This window comes from Ziziphus jujuba, chromosome 7 (genome assembly GCF_031755915.1).
Source record: "Ziziphus jujuba cultivar Dongzao chromosome 7, ASM3175591v1".
In the NCBI taxonomy this organism is placed as follows: Eukaryota; Viridiplantae; Streptophyta; class Magnoliopsida; order Rosales; family Rhamnaceae; genus Ziziphus; species Ziziphus jujuba.
Window position 1 is genome coordinate 10,835,653 of NC_083385.1, and position 21,203 is coordinate 10,856,855.

Here is a 21,203-nt window from a genome sequence, read left to right on the forward strand (position 1 = left end):
TGAGGAGGGTTTGGCCCGTATACGCCGTACCTCTTTGTTCATTTCTCAAAATGCTATTGAAATTTTCATTATCCACTAAAAGTTTATTTTCTTTTATTTTAAGGATATTGAGAGGAATGTACTTAAAATTTGATATATAAAGATTCACATGTTACATCTTAAAATATTTTTTTTGGCAATATGCATTTCAAATTTCTATTTTATTTGGACTGTTAATTTTTCTGTTAAAAATATATAACAAAATAATTATGTTATGAATCAAGGTTAAATCAGATAATTTCATAAGATTTAAGTTAGATAATTTCATACGACTCATCACATGCCTCTCGTGTGTGATCAGTTATCAAATATTGGTATGTTGAGATTGAGATTTTGGGCACCAAATGGAACTGAGATTGATTTAGGGATTCACAGATTGTTCTTGATCTCATTGAGTAGAAATTTCGCAAAGCTTGATTATCTCCGTTGTTTCCCGTTGGGAGGTCTCGCTTGGTTTCGCAGTGGTGCAGGATCTAAGCCACCTTCGTCGTCGGGTTATTGCAAATCGATGACAGGAGAGAGGATGTGGTCATGGCATTGTCGGCCAGTAACAAAGAGATGGAGGTGGCGAGTCGGTGGGGTCTAGAAAATGGCTCGTCGTCGCAGGAGCGAGAGTTGGAAACGAGCTTGAGAGTGTAAACAACATAGGTTAAGGAGACGAAGAGGATGAGCTAGACAAGAAGTTTGGGCACGGCTCGAGATTGTGAACCATGCACAGATATGGGGCTCCTGGATGGACTTCTCATCTGATCAAAGCAAGCGGGAAACGAAAAAAAAAATAAAAAAGTATAAAAAATAATCACAGGTTGTGCATTGCTAAAAGAGAAAAAGATTCTACAAAAAATCTTCTAACACCCAATTAATTAGCAGAAAGAACAGGAAGACCCAAATATCTAATTCAATATAGAAAAAGAAAACAAAAAGAAAGGAACCAGAAAAGAGAATAGGTGAAAGATTTGGGTTTTTGTGGGTATAGAGAAATCCAAGACATCAATAGATAGAGTTGTTAACAGTAGATGATGATGAAAAAGAGCTAAAAGTTGAGAGACAATGAGAAAGCATGCATTGGTGCCAGGTTGCACTCTCTCCTCCCCCGAGAAATTCGTCTATGCACAATGTGTGCCAAGGTGGAATTTTTACTGGTGGACATAACCAATAAAAAAATGCCATCTGTATCATACATCCTAGTTATTTATAAAAATCTATATCAGCTTGCTAACCCGTTAATCCTCCGTCATCTTTTTTATTTTATTTTATTTTTTTATTTGTTTTTGTTCCTCTTCCACCTTCTCTTTATGCCATTTTTAATTCCTAGAAAAATAGAAACCCTTTGTCCATTGAGTTCTATTCCCAAACCAATGCTACCCCATCAACACCTCCCAATTTCTGAAACTCATCGAGATTCTTCTCCTTCACAAGATGAACTAGACTTGTTCGATCGATTCCAAAGAAGCCCCTTTCTAGGCTTGTTTGATCGATTCCAACGAAGCCCCTTTCTCCTAAGTTGATGGATGAATGTTGTTATGGTGGAACAGATGGTATGACCGCCTTGCCGACAACCACATTAGTACCAGAGAATAAGAAGGGATTTTGGTCATGGTTAACTTCTGTACAGTCACTCTTCCCTATCATGCTTAATTCATCCACTTGTAGACAAAAATTTTATTCCAAGAACAACCCATCTGCTGGAACTTGGTCTCCTACAATTCTGTTCCATGAACAACCCATCTGGTGGAACAACACTTACAAGAAACCTCCTACAAAAGGGTTTCTGTATCATGTATGGCAACCTTTTCAAAATAGAACCATAATCATCCTTTTGGTCTGTGGTGCACTTCTCATTGGTTTGGGAATGGGGGTTTCTATTTTTCTGGGAAGAAAAAATGGCGTGACGAGAAGGTGGAAGACGAGCAAAAAGAAATAAAAAATAAAATAAAATAAAAAGGATAATAGAGGGTTAATGGCGTTAGCAAGCTAACGTAGCATTTTATAAATGACTAGGATGTATGCTACACATGGTATTTTTTTTATTGATTATGTGCACTAGCAAGGATTCCACCGTGGTACATATTGTGCATAGAAAAATTTCTCCTCCTCCCCTTTAGCATAGCTACATTGCCTATATATATATATATATATATATATTATTTATTTTTAGTTTATGACAATATTTATATTCATATATATATATATATTATGATATTTAATTATATGTGAATTTCTAAACTGGGATTAAAATTCTTCAAAGTCCTTCAACGAAACTTTAAGTTTTAAGTTGACACATGTGAAATTATTTGACTTAATCTTATTTGATAGACACGTGCATGATCATTTTGATATGCATTTTTAATGTAAAATCAATAGTACAAATAAAATAGAAATTTGAGATGTATATTGCCAAAAAAAAAATAGTTTAGAATATAATGTATTAAGCTTGATAAAATTTAAAGTGTATACCTATCAATATTCCGTTATTTTATTTTTTAGATCATTGATAATTTCAAGATGATAAGAGGGGTAATGATGCTGATAGATCCTCTTAGAAATCATTATCCAAATGGAAAGCTGTCAAAATTTTAAAATATTATAGTTAAATTATTAATATACAGAAGAAAATAGAAATATATTTTGATTTTTTATTAATTATTATAAAACTTGTTTGGATATTTTTAAATTTAATTGATAATTTTTTTTTTCCTATATGACAATTAACATGAAAACATAATTTGGAATATAAGATATTCTTAATAAAAGGTTGTTACAGCATTCTTATTATATCCGCTGTATATGTAATCATTCTCAAAATTTTGACAAATTTTAAAGATTGTAGGGGAATTTTGTCTAATACCCTTTTTTAAAGGGCTGTAAGGATATTTTCCCTTCATTTCAAATATTTTTGTTTTGCCCTTTAATTTTCAATATTCCTAGATTACCCTTTTCAAATATAAAAGAAAAGTAAAAAATTAATGAGACATATTCCATTTTTTCTCTAATCTGGATGGAGCATGAAGAAAAGAGGAAGAGAAAGTGAGAGAGAATTAGGTCGTTGCTAGCGATCGGAGGCAGAGAGATGTTAGCACCATTTGAATCGAAGATGGAGAGAAGCCACCTCAAGTCATCGATTGAGGATTCGAGAAGGTTCGCGCTTTTCGAAAATCGACAGTGGTTGTGTGGCGAAAACCTGATGGAGAACACCATTGTGCTTTCTCTTATGGACCAAAGTGAGGGCACGATCGAAATTCCAACACAAAAGCATTTCAGGTGAGTTTTCATTTCATAAGAAAAAAAAAATGCACATTATAACTTTTCGTTTCCCTCCCCATTTTTTGTCTTTCCTGTTCTTCTTTTCTCTTTTGTTTCTGATATTTTGTCTTAACCATGGCAATTTCAAGCTACATTGTCCCAAGTATCTCCTATAATTTCTCATCAATTTCTCACTTGAATCGGGTATTGCTTCAAAAAATTTTCAAAACCCATGCAATTTTTTTTTTTTTTTTGGTTAGGGCATGGAAATAGGAGAAACTGTGATTTGAAGCTCAGTCCAATGGGATTCCTTATAAAAGGCGGTTTGGTGAGCCTTCAAAAGCTAACCTACAGTTCTGCTTCAAACAAATTTCATACTAGGAGCACTTTGGCCAGTTTTATATAAATCATTTGTATTTAAAAGCTAGACACAATGTGGTATGCATATTTCATCTTAAACATAAATGCATATATCGCACTCAAGCATTACTATATATAATTTGAAAAGGAAAATTGATGACATTATTATGGTATGTGCTACAGTGACAATAAAAAGGATAGCTTTATAAATTTTGGAGAGAGCAATAGGAGTTATTGTGAGAGAAAAGGAAGTTCATGCTTATTTTTATGATATTAAAACGAGTAATTATTTTCACCTAAAGATGACTACCTCAGCCAAAACAGTGTAGAATATATAGCTGAATTTAGCGTAATCCTCTACAGAAAGTAGCCATGTAAGTATTAGATTGTGAGGGAGGAAAGGAGGAAGAACAAATGGTACCTAGGTTTAATCTATCTTGTATACTTCCTTTAACAGACTCTAGACATTCAAAACCTTGTGCATACATACTGAATATTCTCCATCTTTTTGGTGTCAGGTCAGTCATCATCCAATGATTGTTGCTTGCCACTATGAGGGTAAAGGATGGAAATTTTGGGTGATAGCAATTTGAAGAGTAAATTTTAGGGTCACTCAATTCAGCTTGATCATGTTGTTCTTTTAACGGTGGAATTTGACGACAGAGAAATTTTTCAATGGAGTAAGGTAATGACTAATGATTCGACTAATATTCCTTCTTCTTTTTTTTTTTTTTTTTTGTTAAAAGAAATATTTTTTATATTATTTATTCTTTGTTGTGTTTCTGTTCTTTTTTCTGCCAGGTTACAACATCAATTAACAACCTTATATTGGGAAAGCTCTACTGTGACCACTGTGGTACAATGCGTATACAGGGGAATCATAACTATTCTTGCAAGCTGAAATTCAAGGAGCAATCTGTCATTGACCAAAATCCTCACCAGGTATTCTTTCTTTATCTTTTAATTTTCAAATGCTTTATTTGCATATAGTTTTATATGGATATTTGGAAGTCTTCTTGGATGACTGAAAAAAAGCATGACAATTTTTTTATCTACGAATGTAATTTGGCATAACTTCTTCAATTGTTTGGTTTGTTTCTTTGTGGAATGAGATATAATTATGTTGTTTAATAACTTTAATTTAATTTGATTGAAATTATACTAGGTGGAGGCTATCAAATTATTGAAATCTCTCTCCATATTTGTTGACAAAGGATTTATTTTATTTTATTTTATTTTATTGAAAGCCTAATATATAATAAAGTCTGGACAGCCTATAATCTCATTATATTGGATATATAATTCCTTTAGTTTCTGAATATGATGATACCAACTTCGAATCCTCCAAAGGGGTTGGAGTTTATAGCAATAGAAATTTTTATTAGTTAATCCTTTATGGGAGTTGAAGTTGTCTGCAAGAACAATATGTATGGATTATGAGAGGCAGAGCATGAATCATTTTCTTACCCTTTGGTTTTAGTTTGCTTCTAGAAGAAAGCTGGTTTTTTTTTTTTTTAAATAAATACATCAAACCAAAGGATTCTATTTTTAGGTGAACAGAATGGATTGATGGTATAGATTCTGTTAATAAGTACTATAATATTGTTAACAAGCTTAAGGATTGTTCTTTTAAAATTATTGCTATTTTCTTTTTCAGTCAGGTACATGGTTTAGTTCAAGATAGAAATGGAAAAACGATAGCAACACTATTTGGAAAATGGGATGAGAGCATGCATTATGTGGATGGAAATTGTTCTGGGAAGGGAAAAGGATTGGAGCCTTGACCTGTTGCCTAGTAGCTTTGGAAGAGGAGCAACCCACCCCAGTTTCCTACAAGATATAACTTGACACGCTTTGCCATCACCATGAATGAACTCACCCCTGGATTAAAGGTAGTTTCGATGACTTCATTACTATTACTTAACACCCTCATTTGAAACATTGCACTGGAACATTTTTTCTTTCTTTTTTTCTTTTTCCCAATTGCATTTTTAGCATGGACATGAATTGATGACAAGAGATTTTAGAACATGCAAACAAAATAAAATCACTCAAGTGCTTTTAATTTTACTATTGGGTGAGTGGATGAGGACTTCTTAATCCTGATTTTAGTTGCAGGAAAAGTTGTCCCCTTTAGATTTAAGGCTCAGGCTTGATCAAAGGTATCTAGACATTGATTGCTACAACTTTTTATCCCTCGCCACATTTAAGTAACTGTTGTTGTTAAATTATTCATTTAAGTTATAATTTTCTAAAGCTTGTATCCCGAGGTACATAACAATGTGTTGATTATTATGTTTCCTTTGCAGCTTGAGAGTCAGTTGGCTTCTAGGAAACCAGAAATACTACTTTGGCTGGAGAAACCAAAAAAGCATATGTGGATGCAAAGAGGCTGAGGACCTTTTAGAAAGAGTTCTTATGGAGAAATACTACTTTAGTTGACATATAAAGCATATGTTGAGGATGACGAGGATGACAAAGCTGAGGCAGAATCCAATGACATTGATGCTTTGGATTGTGAAGAAACAAAGTATTCTAAAGAAGCAGATAAAGAGTCATTCATGGATGTCTTAGTTGCTTTAATTGTGAGTGAAGAATATCGAGGAATAGTAGCGTCAGAAACCGGAACTACCAAAATATTAAATAATGTTTCAAGGGTAGAATCAAGAATATCAAGATCGCTTGGTCTTAATGATGAATCCGCACCCCAAGATTCAAACAATAGTTTAGAATGTTCCCAAGGTAATTCTCTGACATTACTTTCAGTTTAATTCTGGTTTGTAAACTTTTAATTTCCTGATGCATGATGAGAAAAAACTTATGATTTATAAGATCAGCCTTATTTTGGCTTGCTATGATTATAAGCATATTAGTGCTAATTGTGATAAATATAGGTGGTTCAAGTCTTTTCAATCCTTGATATTGCAATGTGCAACTTAGAAGAAACTAAATTTTAGTCATTTTACTTCAGCAATTAATTCTTCAAATCATAAAGGTCAATTCGCATAATTGGATGCTTAGAAAACTGTCTTATTCCATGGCGAGTGGGGCAACAACTGTTGTTTATATATTGATGGTGGATTCGCCAAGAAAATGAAAGTAGTTTTTAGCAATTTTATAGTTGTTGGCAGACGAATGTTCTGTTGGCGGCAGAGAATTATATACAGCAAGTGGAAAAAATCATCTTGTAATATTCTTTAGTTTTTATTCATAAAACACATGAATATTTTTGTCTTACTAATTTAGATTTAATTTTTAGTTTTTCTACATGATTCTCATTCCAAGAGGAAGTTTAAGGATCCAATTTCATTATTAAATTCTCGATATTTTTTGAGAAGTGGAAAAACAAGGAATAAGAAGGATGAGAATTTAAATGGTAATTGAGTTCTCAAATATTGGCTTTCTAGTTTGGGACCATTTGAACTTGTTTGAATGGTATGCATTGAAATTTAGTTAGTTTTAGATTCGAGACTATTCCTTGCTTGAAAGCTTCTTCCAATCTCTTTTAGATTTGCATTTCTCCTTTTTATGCCATCTATCGTATTGTGTTGGTAAAATATCATTCTATGTTTAGTAGTTTGTAAGTTTCTTACTGTTACAAGGATGCTATTAATGCCCAATGGTAAGTACCGATGCATCGTCGGTAATTGACATTTGTCCACTATCGTAAAAGAATCACAACAATTTAATCCGATAGCTTCAATAGTGTGTGTTTCTACCAAGAACATGCTAAATCTAGCTTTATTAATGATAAATGTTGAACAACTAAGAGAAAAAAAAACATTAAGAAGTGAAAACATTTAAATAGTGTTTATCTGAAACCAAATAAGAGAGAAACAAACTTTAAGAAGTGAAGACATTTATAAAAAAATTGAATACGGATGGTGCATCGGTAATTATCGATGCCGACGGTTTTATCGGTAATTACAGTTGATAAATTTTTTGACTCTCACAAGTCCCCTAATGTATGTTTCATGCAACAACATATAAAATATAAGTTTATCAATGATCCTAAACAGCAAAATCTCCATAAAGTTCTGAAAAAGTTCTAAAATTGCCAAAAAAATTTGATTACCATAAAGTCTTCGGTAATTACCCATGAAATCATCGGTAATTAAATTGCCCTTACTTGGAAAATTACCGAAGGTTTCATCGATAATTACCGAATGGCCTTCGGTAATTATAATTGACAAATTTTTTTGACTCCCACAAGTCCCCTAATGTGTGTTTCGTGCAATAACATGCAAAATATACATTCATCAATGATCCTAAATGGCAAAATCCCCATAAAGTTCAAAAAAAATTTTAAAATTACCAAAAAAATTTGATTACCGTAGGACCTTTGGTAATTACCGATGAAACCATCAGTAATCAAATTGCTCTTGCTGGAAAAATTATCGAAGGTTTCATCGGTAATTACCGAAATGCTTTTGGTAATTACAGTTGACAAATTTTTTGACTCCCACAAGTCATCTAATATGTGTTTCGTGCATCAACATGCAAAATATACATTCATCAATGATCTTAAACAACAAAATCCCCATAAAGTTCAGAAAAAGTTCTAAAATTGCCAAAAAAATTTGATTACCATAGGGCCTTTGGTAATTACCGATGAAACCAGCGGTAATCAAATTGCCCTTGATGGAAAAATTACCCAAAGTTTAATCGATAATTATCGAAGGGCCTTCGGTAATTATAGTTGACAAATTTTTTGACTCCCACAAGTCCCTTGATGTGTGCTTCGTGCAACAACATGTAAAATATACATTCATCAATGATCCTTAACAACAAAATGTCCATAAAGTTCAGAAAAGTTCTAAAATTGTCAAAAAAAATTTGATTACCGTCGGACCTTCGGTAATTACCGATGAAACCGTCGGTAATCAAATTGTCCTTGCTGGAAAAATTACCGAAGGTTTCATCGGTAATTTTTCAGTTGACAAATTTTTTGACTCCTACAAGTCCCCTAATGTGTGTTTCGTGCAACAACATGCAAAATATAATGAGTATTGACGACGACATACTACTTGTGTTTAACCTGATTATCGTTAATACAATCAATATTATTGTGTTTAAACCACACCGGTCCACGGCAAGGCAACAAATAAACAAAAAAAAAACCCACACTGGTCCACGGCAAGGCAACTGATAAACAAAAAAATAAACCCACACCAGTCCATGGCAACAAATCAATAAAAAAATAAAAACAATTACCTGATGATGGATAGCCGTTCAAGGGTGCGTTGAAGGGTTGTAGAAAGTGTATTTTTATTTTTTCTTTGTTTAAAAGTTAAAAGGGACCTTAGATGAAGTTTTTTTTTTTTTCAAAAGCAACATGGAATACTGGTGTGGTATGGTGAAAATAACATTTAGTAGAATGGATGTTGAGAAAGTAAAATAAGAATACCCAAATCATTTCTTATTATTTTAAGGTTAAAATAAATATTAAAAAGTAAAAAATAAATAAATAAAAAGATAACAATTGCCAAGTTCATCTTATAAGAGTATTGGGCCAAATTTTTCAAAATTGTAGGGTTGAATTTTTTGCTCATTATGCTCAACCTAGCCTTTTCTTTATGTTCCAACTTTTTATGTAAAATTTAATCATGCTCAGTAAGGGGAAAAAAGTAAATAACAAAAGGCAGAGATGCTTTTTCAATCCACTTCTACGTCAGCTCCAAGCATCCAAATTCTTAATCATGGTGCTGGCCCCCAATCATCTATTTAGGGAAGAAAGTTCTTATATGGTCTCTATCACTAATTCAAATTCTTTTTTTTTTTTTTTTAATCACATAACCAAAATCCTTCAAATGTTTGCTTATATTGACACGCTAATTCCTCAATTCTTTAGTTACTTGCAGAGTTTAGATTTGTACACACAATGGTCTGAGATTCAGTGTTTTAGTAGCTCAGAATTTGTGTTTTTTTTTTTTTGTGTGAATAGTTCAGAATTTGTGTTGCCAGTACTAAAAACAACACATTTTATTTTTTAAAATAAAAATAATTTTTAATGTATATAGTAACTGTTTAACATCAAAAGATTATTAAAAAAAAAAAAAAGGTTGAATAGGACCTGTGAGGGAACGAGTGTGAGTAGGGCCTGGGTATGACTTTTTGATTTCCCAAAGAATAAACAGAATTTCCTTAGACAGAAAGGCTAAGAAGGTAGACCATAAGCACACTTAATCATCACGAGGCCAGAAAATTGCAACACATCCAAGATTCAACAAACATGTGCGCCCTTTGCATGTTTACAATATTCAATCTGACCTAAGACAAAAGCAGCAAAACAGAGGGTCATAATATCCGGACCTTCCACACTCATAATTCTTACTTTAAACAGGAAACAGAATTAAAAAAGAACCAAAAGTATTGTCATTTGCATGTGTGCAAGTACATACAAGACTCCAACGTTTAAAGCTTTTGCTTTTTCATCCCACTATTTCATGTCAAATTCTTCATGAGACATCACCTATCTCCATCACCTCAAAAGCTGCGTTGAATTTGGCCAATGAATTAATTCCTTTATTTTATTTGACACCCACTAGTTTGTTTATTATTATTATTTTATTTTTCAGTTACAGAGACACAAATATATATTATTATTATAAATTAAAAAAATTAAAGTTGTGTTAAATTGATTCATAATTTTTTTTTTTCTCAAGGGTAATTTGACGTAACCAATTTACTCGTATTTTTCAATGGTACTTTCGGTTTAAATGACGCCACATTTTATTAATTAAATTTATTATTTTGTCCCTTATTAGCATTGCCAAAAGGGTAAAATTTGGATTGAAAGTCGGAAAACATAGAAAAGATCCGAGTCCCTCTTTAATTGGCAGCTACACAATGTGAGAACTTTAAAGAAAATAAAATACAGAGAGCCCAATGTTATTAATAATAATAACAGTGATGACAATCGTGTAAGGGAGGGCCTATTGCTGATGATGATGGTGTCGTCCTTTTCTAGCATCTACGACCGTTTGCTCATGCGAATCACACACCTGTGTCTTGAACTTGCAGCCGAACCGCCTGGTCAGCGATCCTTTCCAGCTCCCAGTTCCACCACCAGGTGGGCCCGCTTTATCAATCTTCTCGATCACCTTCTTCATGGTGGAGCATTCTCGCTCCAGTTGATGCACCCGCGTCCTCATGCTATCCATGTCCAAGCGCAGCACCTGATTCTCCCTCACAGCCGCCTTCCACGTTTGACTGCTACTCTCGTAGCTATCCTGCGCAGCTGGTGCCGAAACCCCAGCCACATCCTCCTCCTCCTCATCCTCATCTTCACCGCGTTCTCGTCTCATCGCCGACGGCCTTCCCGGTTCCATCGCCGCCCCCTCGGCGGCTATTAGAGTTCCGGCGATGGCGTGTCGGAGCTGAAGCTGCTCGAAGAACAAGACTTGAACCACCGCGCGTAGTGGTAGCCGCTCATTCTGCGCCGCGTGAGTGCACGCCTCCAGCGTCAGTTTCTGGCAGTCCAATACGCCGCAGATCTTGTCGCGATCTGCCTCCGATATCCATGGATGAGCCTACCACATGAAAAAAATTTGTGAATTTTTAACCAAACGACACATCGTATCAGCTTATACGAAACGACAATCGGACATTGGGCGTACCTTGAGATAGACATCGACGGCTCTGTAGAGACCGTCATCGAAGAGTCTAGCTTGTTCTGGTAAAGACATTGCAAGATTATAGAACCTTTCGGGCTTTAGATTGGCATCGGAGGCGATCTCCGATAGATAACCGTCGATCAGTTTGCCGACAAGCATCAACGCCGGCGATCTAACACCATCGGCAGGGTCCTCACCTTCGATTTCGGCTGCATTTCTCTGTTCCAACCCGTTCAAGAAGTAGGCTAAGATCCTCTCCACGCAATCCACGTCGTAGAGCGTCTCGTTCAGATACGAGTAGCTAGGAATTAAGAGGTCGTCTAGAGTGGCCTGTTCAAGTTGTAATCCTATCTTCTTCTCCAAAACGGCTTTGCTAGTTTCCGAAGCGTTCAGTATGTTCGCCGTTCTCAACAAGCCGAATAGAAACCTTGTGGCGGTTGAGGATCGGTTTGAGCTTTTCTCCAATGGAAGATTTGTAATGATAGTCTCCAACAGCTCTCTCTGTTCGCTCTCTGAAGCTACGGACGACGAAGACGATGATGGTTTTCTGTTCGTCCGCGAAATTCCTGGAATGTACCTTTTGGCGTAATACATCAAACAGTTCTCGATCATTTCGGACCTAAGATTTCCAGCTCTCATCGCCAATATCAAGCGCTTGAAGAATGGCAAACTCAGAAGTGCCAGCTCTTCCAACCATGAATCCGCATTATTGTTGGCTCTGCCAAGGCCTTTTCTTCTTCCACCGGTCCCAATCCCATTCCACAGCATTTGCTTCGAAGAATCCCCGACACTATTGACTCCGTCATTCACCGGCCAACCAAAGAGACTCGGATCGGCGGCGCAAGCTCTGGAAGCAATCGATTCAATGCACCTCTCCGTAATGCCCAAGCTCTCCGCCATAGGCATCAGTCGCTCACACGATTTCAGAGCTTTGACCGAATCTTTCAAGCTTTTGAGCACATATTGGGAGAAGAACCTCTCGGTCTTGGAGATGAGGTTGTCCTCGGAGTACTCCTCCGTCATCTCCAGAAACTCTCCGGCGCAGCGGAGAGGAGCGACATTGGAAGCGGTCAAATCGACCTTGACGCCGTAACAGAACTTTGCGGCCAACTCGAAGGTCTCTGAGCCACCGGGGAAGTCAGAGAGGGCTAAATGGCAATGGACCTCTTCGATTTCGTCTCCACCGTCTTCTTCTTGCGGCTCATCGCCCGCAGAAGTACGGATTCCAGAAGAAGAAGGGTTTGGATTTTTCTCTTGCTCGGTTACCAGGCTATGGATTTTGAGACTTTTCGACATCAAAGGAAACTGGAACCGCAAAAAGAAAATCCAAAAGACCAATACACCGACAGTTACTTGATAGAAGACCAGAAAAAGAAAAACATTATGCCCTTTTTGATATAAATTGAGGCTGACCTTGTGAAGATGAAACGTCATGTCGTCGACTTCCACCTCAATGTCGCTGGGCAATCCATTGGTACAAAACCTGCGAAAAATAAATTAAATTTAACAAAAAAAAAAAATGGAAAAGTGTTTCAGAGCAAATTTTTAAGATGCTAAGTAAACTGTAGAAAAGGACGCCTCTAACCATGCTTGGCCTTTGGAGCTGGGTTTCTCAGCTGCTGCCATTTTCTCAGGAAAATGTTAAATATCTGCCTCTCTGGAAAATCCTTTTGGGGGAACTATAAAACCAGATCCATAAGTACCAAACAACAATTTGTTTTTTTCTCTCTCTTTCTTTTTATTTGAAAATGTGTGTCTGAATATAAGAAGAGATATATATATATATATATATATATATATATATTTTTTTTTTTTTCAGGAAGCCCTAATTAGGGAGTAGTGGTGTTGTGGCGGTGATGGTGGTGGGAGGAATTGACATCGCTTTAAGAACACAGAAAGTGAGAGAGAGTGATGGAAGATGAAAATTGTTTTTATTGTGCGACTATAAACGGGTAAAAAAGGAGTAGGAATCCAAAAATCCTCAGAGCGGACAAATAGAGATTGAACAAATTTCGAAAAAGGGATCCCTTACGATCATATTCTTTTTTCCAATTTTTTTTGTTTTTTTTATTTTCGTTTGAATCCAATCAGAATCTCACCCACTCCAGCTCGCTCTATGTCTGTCTGTCACTCTCTCTCTCTCTTTTCTGAACTTGAACGAAGGAAAGGAAAAATAGTACACAAAATAAAAAGGGATGTCACTCAAATAATTTTCTTTTAATTGAGACATTTAAATAAAAACAAAATTCAACATCACCCATTGGCCAAAAACGCAAATGCATGCCAATTGCCAACCGTGTATAATTGCTTTTTGCGCAAGTGATGGGATAAATAATAAAAATAAAGTTTGTATGATTCATTTATTGGAACCCCCTTCAGGCCTATGGGATATTTTTTTAAAAAAATGATGGGTATATTTTAATTTCATAAATCTTTTTTGTTTATTGTGCAGTATTTAATTTAAAAAATATGAGTTAGGATCTGTTTGGTATATCTGATATAAATAGAGCTTTAATTTGTAAAATTTTGTATAATAAATTTTTTTGAAAAAAAATAATTATTAAAAAGTTAATAAATATTTAATTGTAAATAAAAAAACTGTATTAAATGCTTATTAAACTATATTAAATATTTATTAAATTTTAATAGAAGATAAAAGAAAAAAATATTTTTAGAGAATATTAAAATTTGGACTTATCTAAAATAGCTTAAAAAAATTTATTTTTTATCAATAAATATTTATTAGTTTTTACCAAACATATTTATTTTTTGATAAAAAAATTTTTAACCTTTCCAATATAAATTTTAAGCCAAAAAAAAACCCATATCAAACAGGACAGTACTCTTTAACAGCAGAAAGTCTGTAAAATAATTTTAAAATTAGCAAAATGAAAAATAAAATTGTATGATTCTTTATTTGGGAACTATGGTGCATATTTTATTGCTCCCTAAGTCTCTTGATGAATAAGGAAAATACATCTAAAGTGCTTCAATTACAGTACAATTAAGATTTTCCGATTCAATCTAAATAGATTTGGAAAATAAATTGAGATCCTATTAAATTATTTTTTTCTAAATAATATTTATTTTATTATGTATTTTTTTTTTTTATTGAAACCCTAATTATAAGTCTATATAAAGCATCTTAAGCCATGTTCACACAAAGTCATTCTATACACCTATTATTTTCTTTCAGAACATTAGACGATCAGCGCAGATCTTGTTTCAATAGCAAAGGAGGGCGCACAAGCAATACACCAAAAGTTTGATTTGATATCTACGATAGAACTTTTGAAATTTTTATTTTTATTTTGTGGAATTTTATTATTATTATTATTATTGTTATTTTATGTATGAACAAAACAAAATCGAGAAGAATAGCATGAGATGAATTGAATACATTGGTTGGGCCACAAAGGGTGGGTCCAGAGCCATTAAGAATTTGCCACGGACCATAAAAGTGGAAGTCAATTTATAGCGCTCCGGTCACCGTCATCAGAAGTGAGATCTGCAATTTCGGCCGGCCTAGATATCCGGGAGTCATGAACGCATGGACATGGTTCATCCTTGAGGTGGGAAATAAATAAATTATCATATTGAACATAAATGCCCATTTCAAAGAAATAATCCACAATATTAATTTCCGATCTTACTTTTTTTATTATTTGTTTTTTCAAAAGTTTACATTTTCTGTTTTCAGTGTCTTTCACATTTTGTCCCAAAAAAAAAAAAAGGTGTCATACACTTCGAAATATATGTATGAAAGGAAAAGAGAAAAACAAAAAGTGAGAGTTCCTCTACATTTAATATCATTATATCTACTCAACGAACCTTTCCTTGCAAGCATTTATGAGCCATGTTAATGAGATGACAAGGAAAGGCAGGTGAGAGTCATCATTTCAAGCCCTATACAGAAGTGAGAGGTTTTCAAAATCCATGCAAGGAAGGATTTGAGTAAATGTAAAATTATGATCAAATTATTAAGCTACAACTCTAGATTAATGATTAGAAATAGAGATGGTATTGATGATGCAAGCTTGCCTTAACATGAATGCTTTTTCTCATTCTTATAATATTTAATGGCAACAATAATTGTCTTGGTTTGAATTTGGGAGATGAGAGAAATCATTTCAAGCATAGATTAATTGAAAATTGAGGCTTTCATAGCCGCATTCATTTTCTTTAGGCTTGACTAATCATTTGACTAAATGCATTAAAGGGGATGAAGTAATGTAATATAATCTTAGTTGGGAACACCTGCTTTAGACAATGTAATGCCAAAAACCAATATGAATCCCAACACTTTACAAAGTCAGAACATTGGTTGGTTATGTGGGTCACAATTTGTTTATTTGGGCAAACCGCTAGACCCACTCTGTTATCAGGTACAAATGCTGGATTAGTGGCTTATCAGTTATCAATTTCCAAAAACGTGTACTTCCAATATCTACATTTCAAATTTCCCTCTCTTTCTCTATCTCTCTCTCTCTCTCTCTCAAAATAAACAATAACAAGTGGATTAAAAAGAAGAGAGCACAAATACCATGAAAAACCATCCTAAAGGACAAAAAAGCCCATGACTGGAGGTTGGAGCATTAAGTAGCTAGCTAGAAGAAGCATTTGATTTGATGAGCACCATGCACAAGATTAGAGGAATATTATTCCTTTTTATTTTATTAATTAATCCATACACACTAATGAGACAGGTTTCATTTGATTTGGTCAATGTATCTTGACCTATACAGATTACATTATAATATAGTTTTATATCTTCCAGACAATCTCATAAACAAGCCCTAGTAGGATACGATGGTATTCAACTAAGACCCTCTTTATCTTTTTCTACGTCCATTATTTAGGGGATAACCCCACCATGACACTCTAGGATAGCAACTCCTGACCAGTATCCGAGGCATTCCTCAAGATGCCACACCTTACCTGCACCAGACGAAATATCATATAATAAATAATCAAAATCATTAATTACTATCAAGTTCGTATAAAAAAACAAATATTAAAGCAAAGCCAATATTCCACAATTTAAAAAGAGATTCTTTTTTATTTGAATTTTATACCCCACCTAATATTTCTAGGCAGAAATTGTTGACATGTTTGGGGTTGAATTTTGTACTGAAAATAATGAACAGTAGAAGTTATTGAGAGATAGTCGTGTACTTACCATGCCCCTATTATCATTATGGATACTGAAATTGATAACTCGAGGTTTCTAATTTTTAGGTTCAATAAATGTTAAACCGAATAATTGTTGATAAAATCGAGAACAAGTTAAGCTACAAGCCTATAACGATTCTCTCGTTTTATACGATGATTTGCAGCAACTTGTTGTATTATTGTTTTGCACCACTTATTTTCCATAATAATAATATTATTTTCTATTTTAATAATAATAAAATTAGGTATTAATGAAATTTTTGAATGAGCTTGAATAAAGTTGTTTTTTATTTTTGGAACAATTTAAGGAGTTGAATAAGGCTAAGAATTTGATTTTGAGGATAAATCAACATTTTTGAAGATTTGAAGATCATGTATAGCTATTAATGGCTATAGTTTTCAATTAAAATTTGAAATTAAAATACTTATCTATAATCGAAGGAAAAATCAATCATATAATTCGCTATATTTGGAAAATTTTCATAAATTAATGAATGGAGTAAATTATGGGATTTGATCTCTTAATTCATACATTTTCTTTACTCAACCGAGCAGTCTAAAATCTATAAATATAAATAGAAGGATACCGTAACAAAAAATACCCCTTTAATTATTTACAGCGTTTCCTCCCAATTATTTTAGTTAATTTTTGTCATATAGAGAACTTGTTATTTTTATCTTCTTCTTTTTTTTTTTTAAGTTGATTTATGTTTATAGTCCTAATTGTTAAGGCATTAAGAAAACCTTCAATGTGATTATTCTTTGAATATTAATACAGTCCTTTTATTTTGTTACATTTACGTTTTTGTTATCTTTAAATTATTACACTCTAATTCTTTCTCTAATCTTAGTAGCACATCCACATCACACAAATACAATCCAAATCTGTCTGGTGTTCAAAAAATACCAAACAAGTATTATAGGACAAAAAAAATCCCCATCATAAAATCAATGACCCTCTATAATCAGCTAAAAGCCGAACACAAACGAAGTAACATAAGAATAAAAAGTTGTATATAATATTACAAAATATCATTAAGCTCGAGTCATGGAATTCACATGCTCATGTTATCGCTAGTGCACAAGATGTTGGCTAATTAATTGAATTATGAGTACAAATACATGTGATATATGAATATTCTTTATGTTTTTTTTTGCGATTTTTTATGTGAAACCATTTTTATATGCACAATTGCTTCAAAGTGTTACATTATCAAAACCGACAAAAGTAGCTACTATCATTATTAACATGACTAGAAACATTATTAGCTAAAGAAAAAAAAAAATGACTAGAAACATATGATTGATGTACAAATTCTTTTATAAATATAAGTAAATTAATTATTAGAGATTCTTAATAATTCAGTTAAATCTTGTGATGTTTACCTGGTAAACTTTTAGCCGCTGGAGGCATTATTTGTAATTTTATTTAAATTTAAATATAAAATTTTAAATGGATGCGACAATCATTAACACTCAACAAGCAAAAGCAAAAGAAAAAGAAAAAGAAAAAAAAAAAAAAAAAACTGTGGTTACCGGACTTTGATGGGGCCGTTAAGCAGCCGAGGTTCCGGATGGTTGTTGGGGCTGTTGGTGGGCAGAAGCAGATGGTGTTTCGTCTGAAGGAATAGCAACACCAGGCCACGAGCGGCACATGCAATGATTTCCTTTGTCAATTGTTTTATAAATGGAGGCAAGGTGTTTCCCACAGCCCCCCCACGACACCTTCCCACACTTCTTACAGTTGACCTGAAAACACATCCTCTCTTCCCCAATAATTTACCAACCTCTTTCTGTCTTCTGATCTATATTTGTGTTTTTACTTTGCTTCTTCTTATACATTCTCAATATATATAGCATTTTTCTAAACTTTGATACTATCGACCTGGTTTTTCTTTTCCTGTATCTATGTGTGTGTATATATATATATATATATAAATATTGTTTTTCTGTTGTCTCAATTCCCAACTGATGAGGGTAAGTGGGTGACAACATTTTCTATTGGTTGTAACGTTTTTGCTTTGTAATTCACTTATACTGATCTTGCCAAGCTCATTTGATTCCCATGTATTATTAACCAACTCTAGTTCAAGTTTGTTAATTAATAATAGGGTTTTGGTGATTAATATATATATTTTTTGGCCTTAAACTATCATATTGTTGTTGGGAATTATCAACTACTATTCTCTCTCCTTTTTCTTTTTTTTTTTTCTTTTTTTTTCCTTTTTTTGGGGGTAAGAACTATCAACCATTAGACTGATAAGATCACTGTTTGCTGACAAAGTGTGGGAGGTGAAAAAATCCAAGCAACTTACAATTTACAAGTTGGATTTTAGTGGAGCAACATGTATAAAAACTAATTAAAAACAAAATATAATAGGCGTGAGATGCTGGTCCAATAACCATCCATGATATATTCCATGTATGAGAGAATAATGCTAAAGATCTCTTTGGATACCAATCTCCTCAAAAATAACAGAAAAATAAAAAATAAAAAATAAAAGAAGTCGTAACTTTCTTGCTCTTCACCTAAAGGAATAAAACAAAGACCATCCAATCCATTAACAGCTTTCTCCATGACCCCAAGAAAATAAAAACAAAAGGAAAAAAACTGCTTTCTCCAACCACTCTTTAATTCATTTGTTTTTGTCGAAAAATAGAGTTTCTATTAAAACGACGGTCCGCTAGCAAGCAGCAGAAGAAATAAAGAAAAGAGAACAATCCCGCCTTTTTGTAAAGACATTTCGGCATTCAATTGCTGTATTGTGTTTGGCATTCGGCTGTGTATTAAAATTAAATCAAGAACATGTTGAATGATGATCATATGCACTATATTTATGCAAAAAAATGCATATTCAACCTTCATAGGTTTGTCGTTGTTTATGATCCTTTCGAATCACTAATCTTTAAATGATTCCATACAAGAAATATGACAGTTATTCTTTCGAATAAAACATAAAGAATCAAACGATTTCTCCTTCCCAACTTTATGATCGCTTAAATTTTTTCCCCACAATTTTCACCCATCAAAAATAGAAAAAAGGAAAAGAAAAAAAAGAAGCTATTTTATATTGTTATAAAGGTACCACCCGTTTTAATTTTCAACATCGACTTACATATCGTCTATTTTTGCTACTTTTTGATTCTCATTTGGACTTTTTATTATTCTTTTTTGTTCAATAACGTTAAATCACTTGAGCTGGATGTTAAAAGCAGCAATCCAGTATTAATAGTCAAATCCCACCAAATCAGTCAAAGACCATCACAATCGAAGCTCAATCTATCAGTCTCGGCGAAATTGTACACAACCTTTTAAAACGTGTCATTCAAAAATAAAAACACCATTGAATTTTGAAGAATATTGCATAGTTGTTTACATCGTTAGCTAGAACTAGAAAACTAGTATGCAACAAGTTTAGGCCTATACAACAGGCTCTAACGAATGAAGCCCATATAGGCCCAAAGCATCCAGCATCCAAACAGTTCCAGAGAATTCAGACTACTCATTGCATAAGAAAATCGTAAAAAGCACTTTTCCTTTTTTTTTTTTTTTTTTTTTTTTTTGGTGTAACAAACGATTCTAAATTGATGTACCGATCAAATGCTCTTTTCTTTTTTTTTGAGAAAATTAAAAACTCAAATTTAATCTTTCATTTTCAATTTCGAACATTGCATTAATCATTTATATACACACATACATATATATAATATAACATATTTTATATAAACAAAACTTGACATCCCTTCGCAAGAAAATGCACATATATATATATATATATATTTATATACAGAAAGATGCTATGAAAAGGATTTGTCCGCACCATATGGAAAGGATTTCAACGTCCGTTTCCTTCATCCGTCTAATGAAACGGTGCATTTGCACCTAGTTTGGAAAAAAAAAAAAAAAAAGAAAGAGCCAAAACAAACCACGTCAGTTTCCTTCTTCTTCTACTGCCCATTTCTCTGCTGCCCAGTTCACCCATTTTTCCAAAAAAACATTAAAAAAAAAAAAAAAAAAGTCTTGGGTTCCTTCTTTCTGCCCAGCTCACCCATTTTCCCCAAAAAATAAAAAATAATAAAAATAAAATAAAATAAAATAAAAAAACAGCTCCAGGTTCCTTCTTTCTTTGAAAAAAACCAGCTTCAGGTTTTTTCTTTCTCTGCTGCCCTCTCTGCTTACCCAGCTCACCCATTTTCGAAAAAAGAAAAAAGAAAAAAAAAAAAAAAACCAAAACAGGAAATGGTGCGTTGGCACCCATTTTCGAGAGACAAAAAAAAAACAGCTACAGGTTCCTTCGTTCTCTGCTGCCCAGCTCACCCATTTTCGAGAGGGAAAAAAAAAAAAAAAAAAAAAAAAAAAAAAAAAAAAAAAAAAAAAACACAAAACACAACAAAACGAAACAAACAAATCCATTTATGTGTTTTAAGGAAACTGTCTCTGCTGCCCAGCTCCAGGTCCAGCGTGTTTCTCTCTTCCTTTCTTCTCTTTTTTTTTCTTCCGAAAATGGGTGAGCTGGGCAGCAGAGGAAAAAAGGAAACTGTTTTGTTTGTTATTTTTATTTTAATTTTAAAACTGGGTGCAAACGCACCGTTTCATTAAACGGGTGAAGGATTTCTCTCTTCCTTTCTTCTCTTTTTTTTCTTCCGAAAATGAGTGAGCTGGGCAGCAGAGAAAAAAGGAAACTGTTTTGTTTGTTAATTTTTTTTGTTTTTTCAAACAGGGTGCAAACGCACCGTTTCATTAAATGGGTGAAGGAAACGTACGTTGAAATC

The 21,203-nt window shown here is 33.6% G+C and overlaps 1 protein-coding gene and 1 pseudogene across 1 annotated transcript; one reads left to right on the plus strand and one right to left on the minus strand.

The window, feature by feature from the left end:
- The first annotated feature begins 3,133 nt into the window (after positions 1-3,133).
- On the plus strand, positions 3,134-6,497 carry LOC107424745 (oxysterol-binding protein-related protein 1C-like; annotated as a pseudogene).
- A 3,875-nt stretch (positions 6,498-10,372) lies between these two features.
- Positions 10,373-13,393, minus strand: LOC107424761 (BTB/POZ domain-containing protein At5g66560). The gene is made up of 4 exons (XM_016034619.4): positions 12,844-13,393; positions 12,672-12,741; positions 11,262-12,563; positions 10,373-11,174 (listed from the first exon to the last, which is right to left on the minus strand). The coding sequence occupies exons 1-4, from the start codon at positions 12,882-12,884 to the stop codon at positions 10,578-10,580; spliced, it is 2,010 nt and encodes a 669-aa protein (XP_015890105.2). The 5' UTR covers positions 12,885-13,393; the 3' UTR covers positions 10,373-10,577.
- Positions 13,394-21,203: the final 7,810 nt, after the last annotated feature.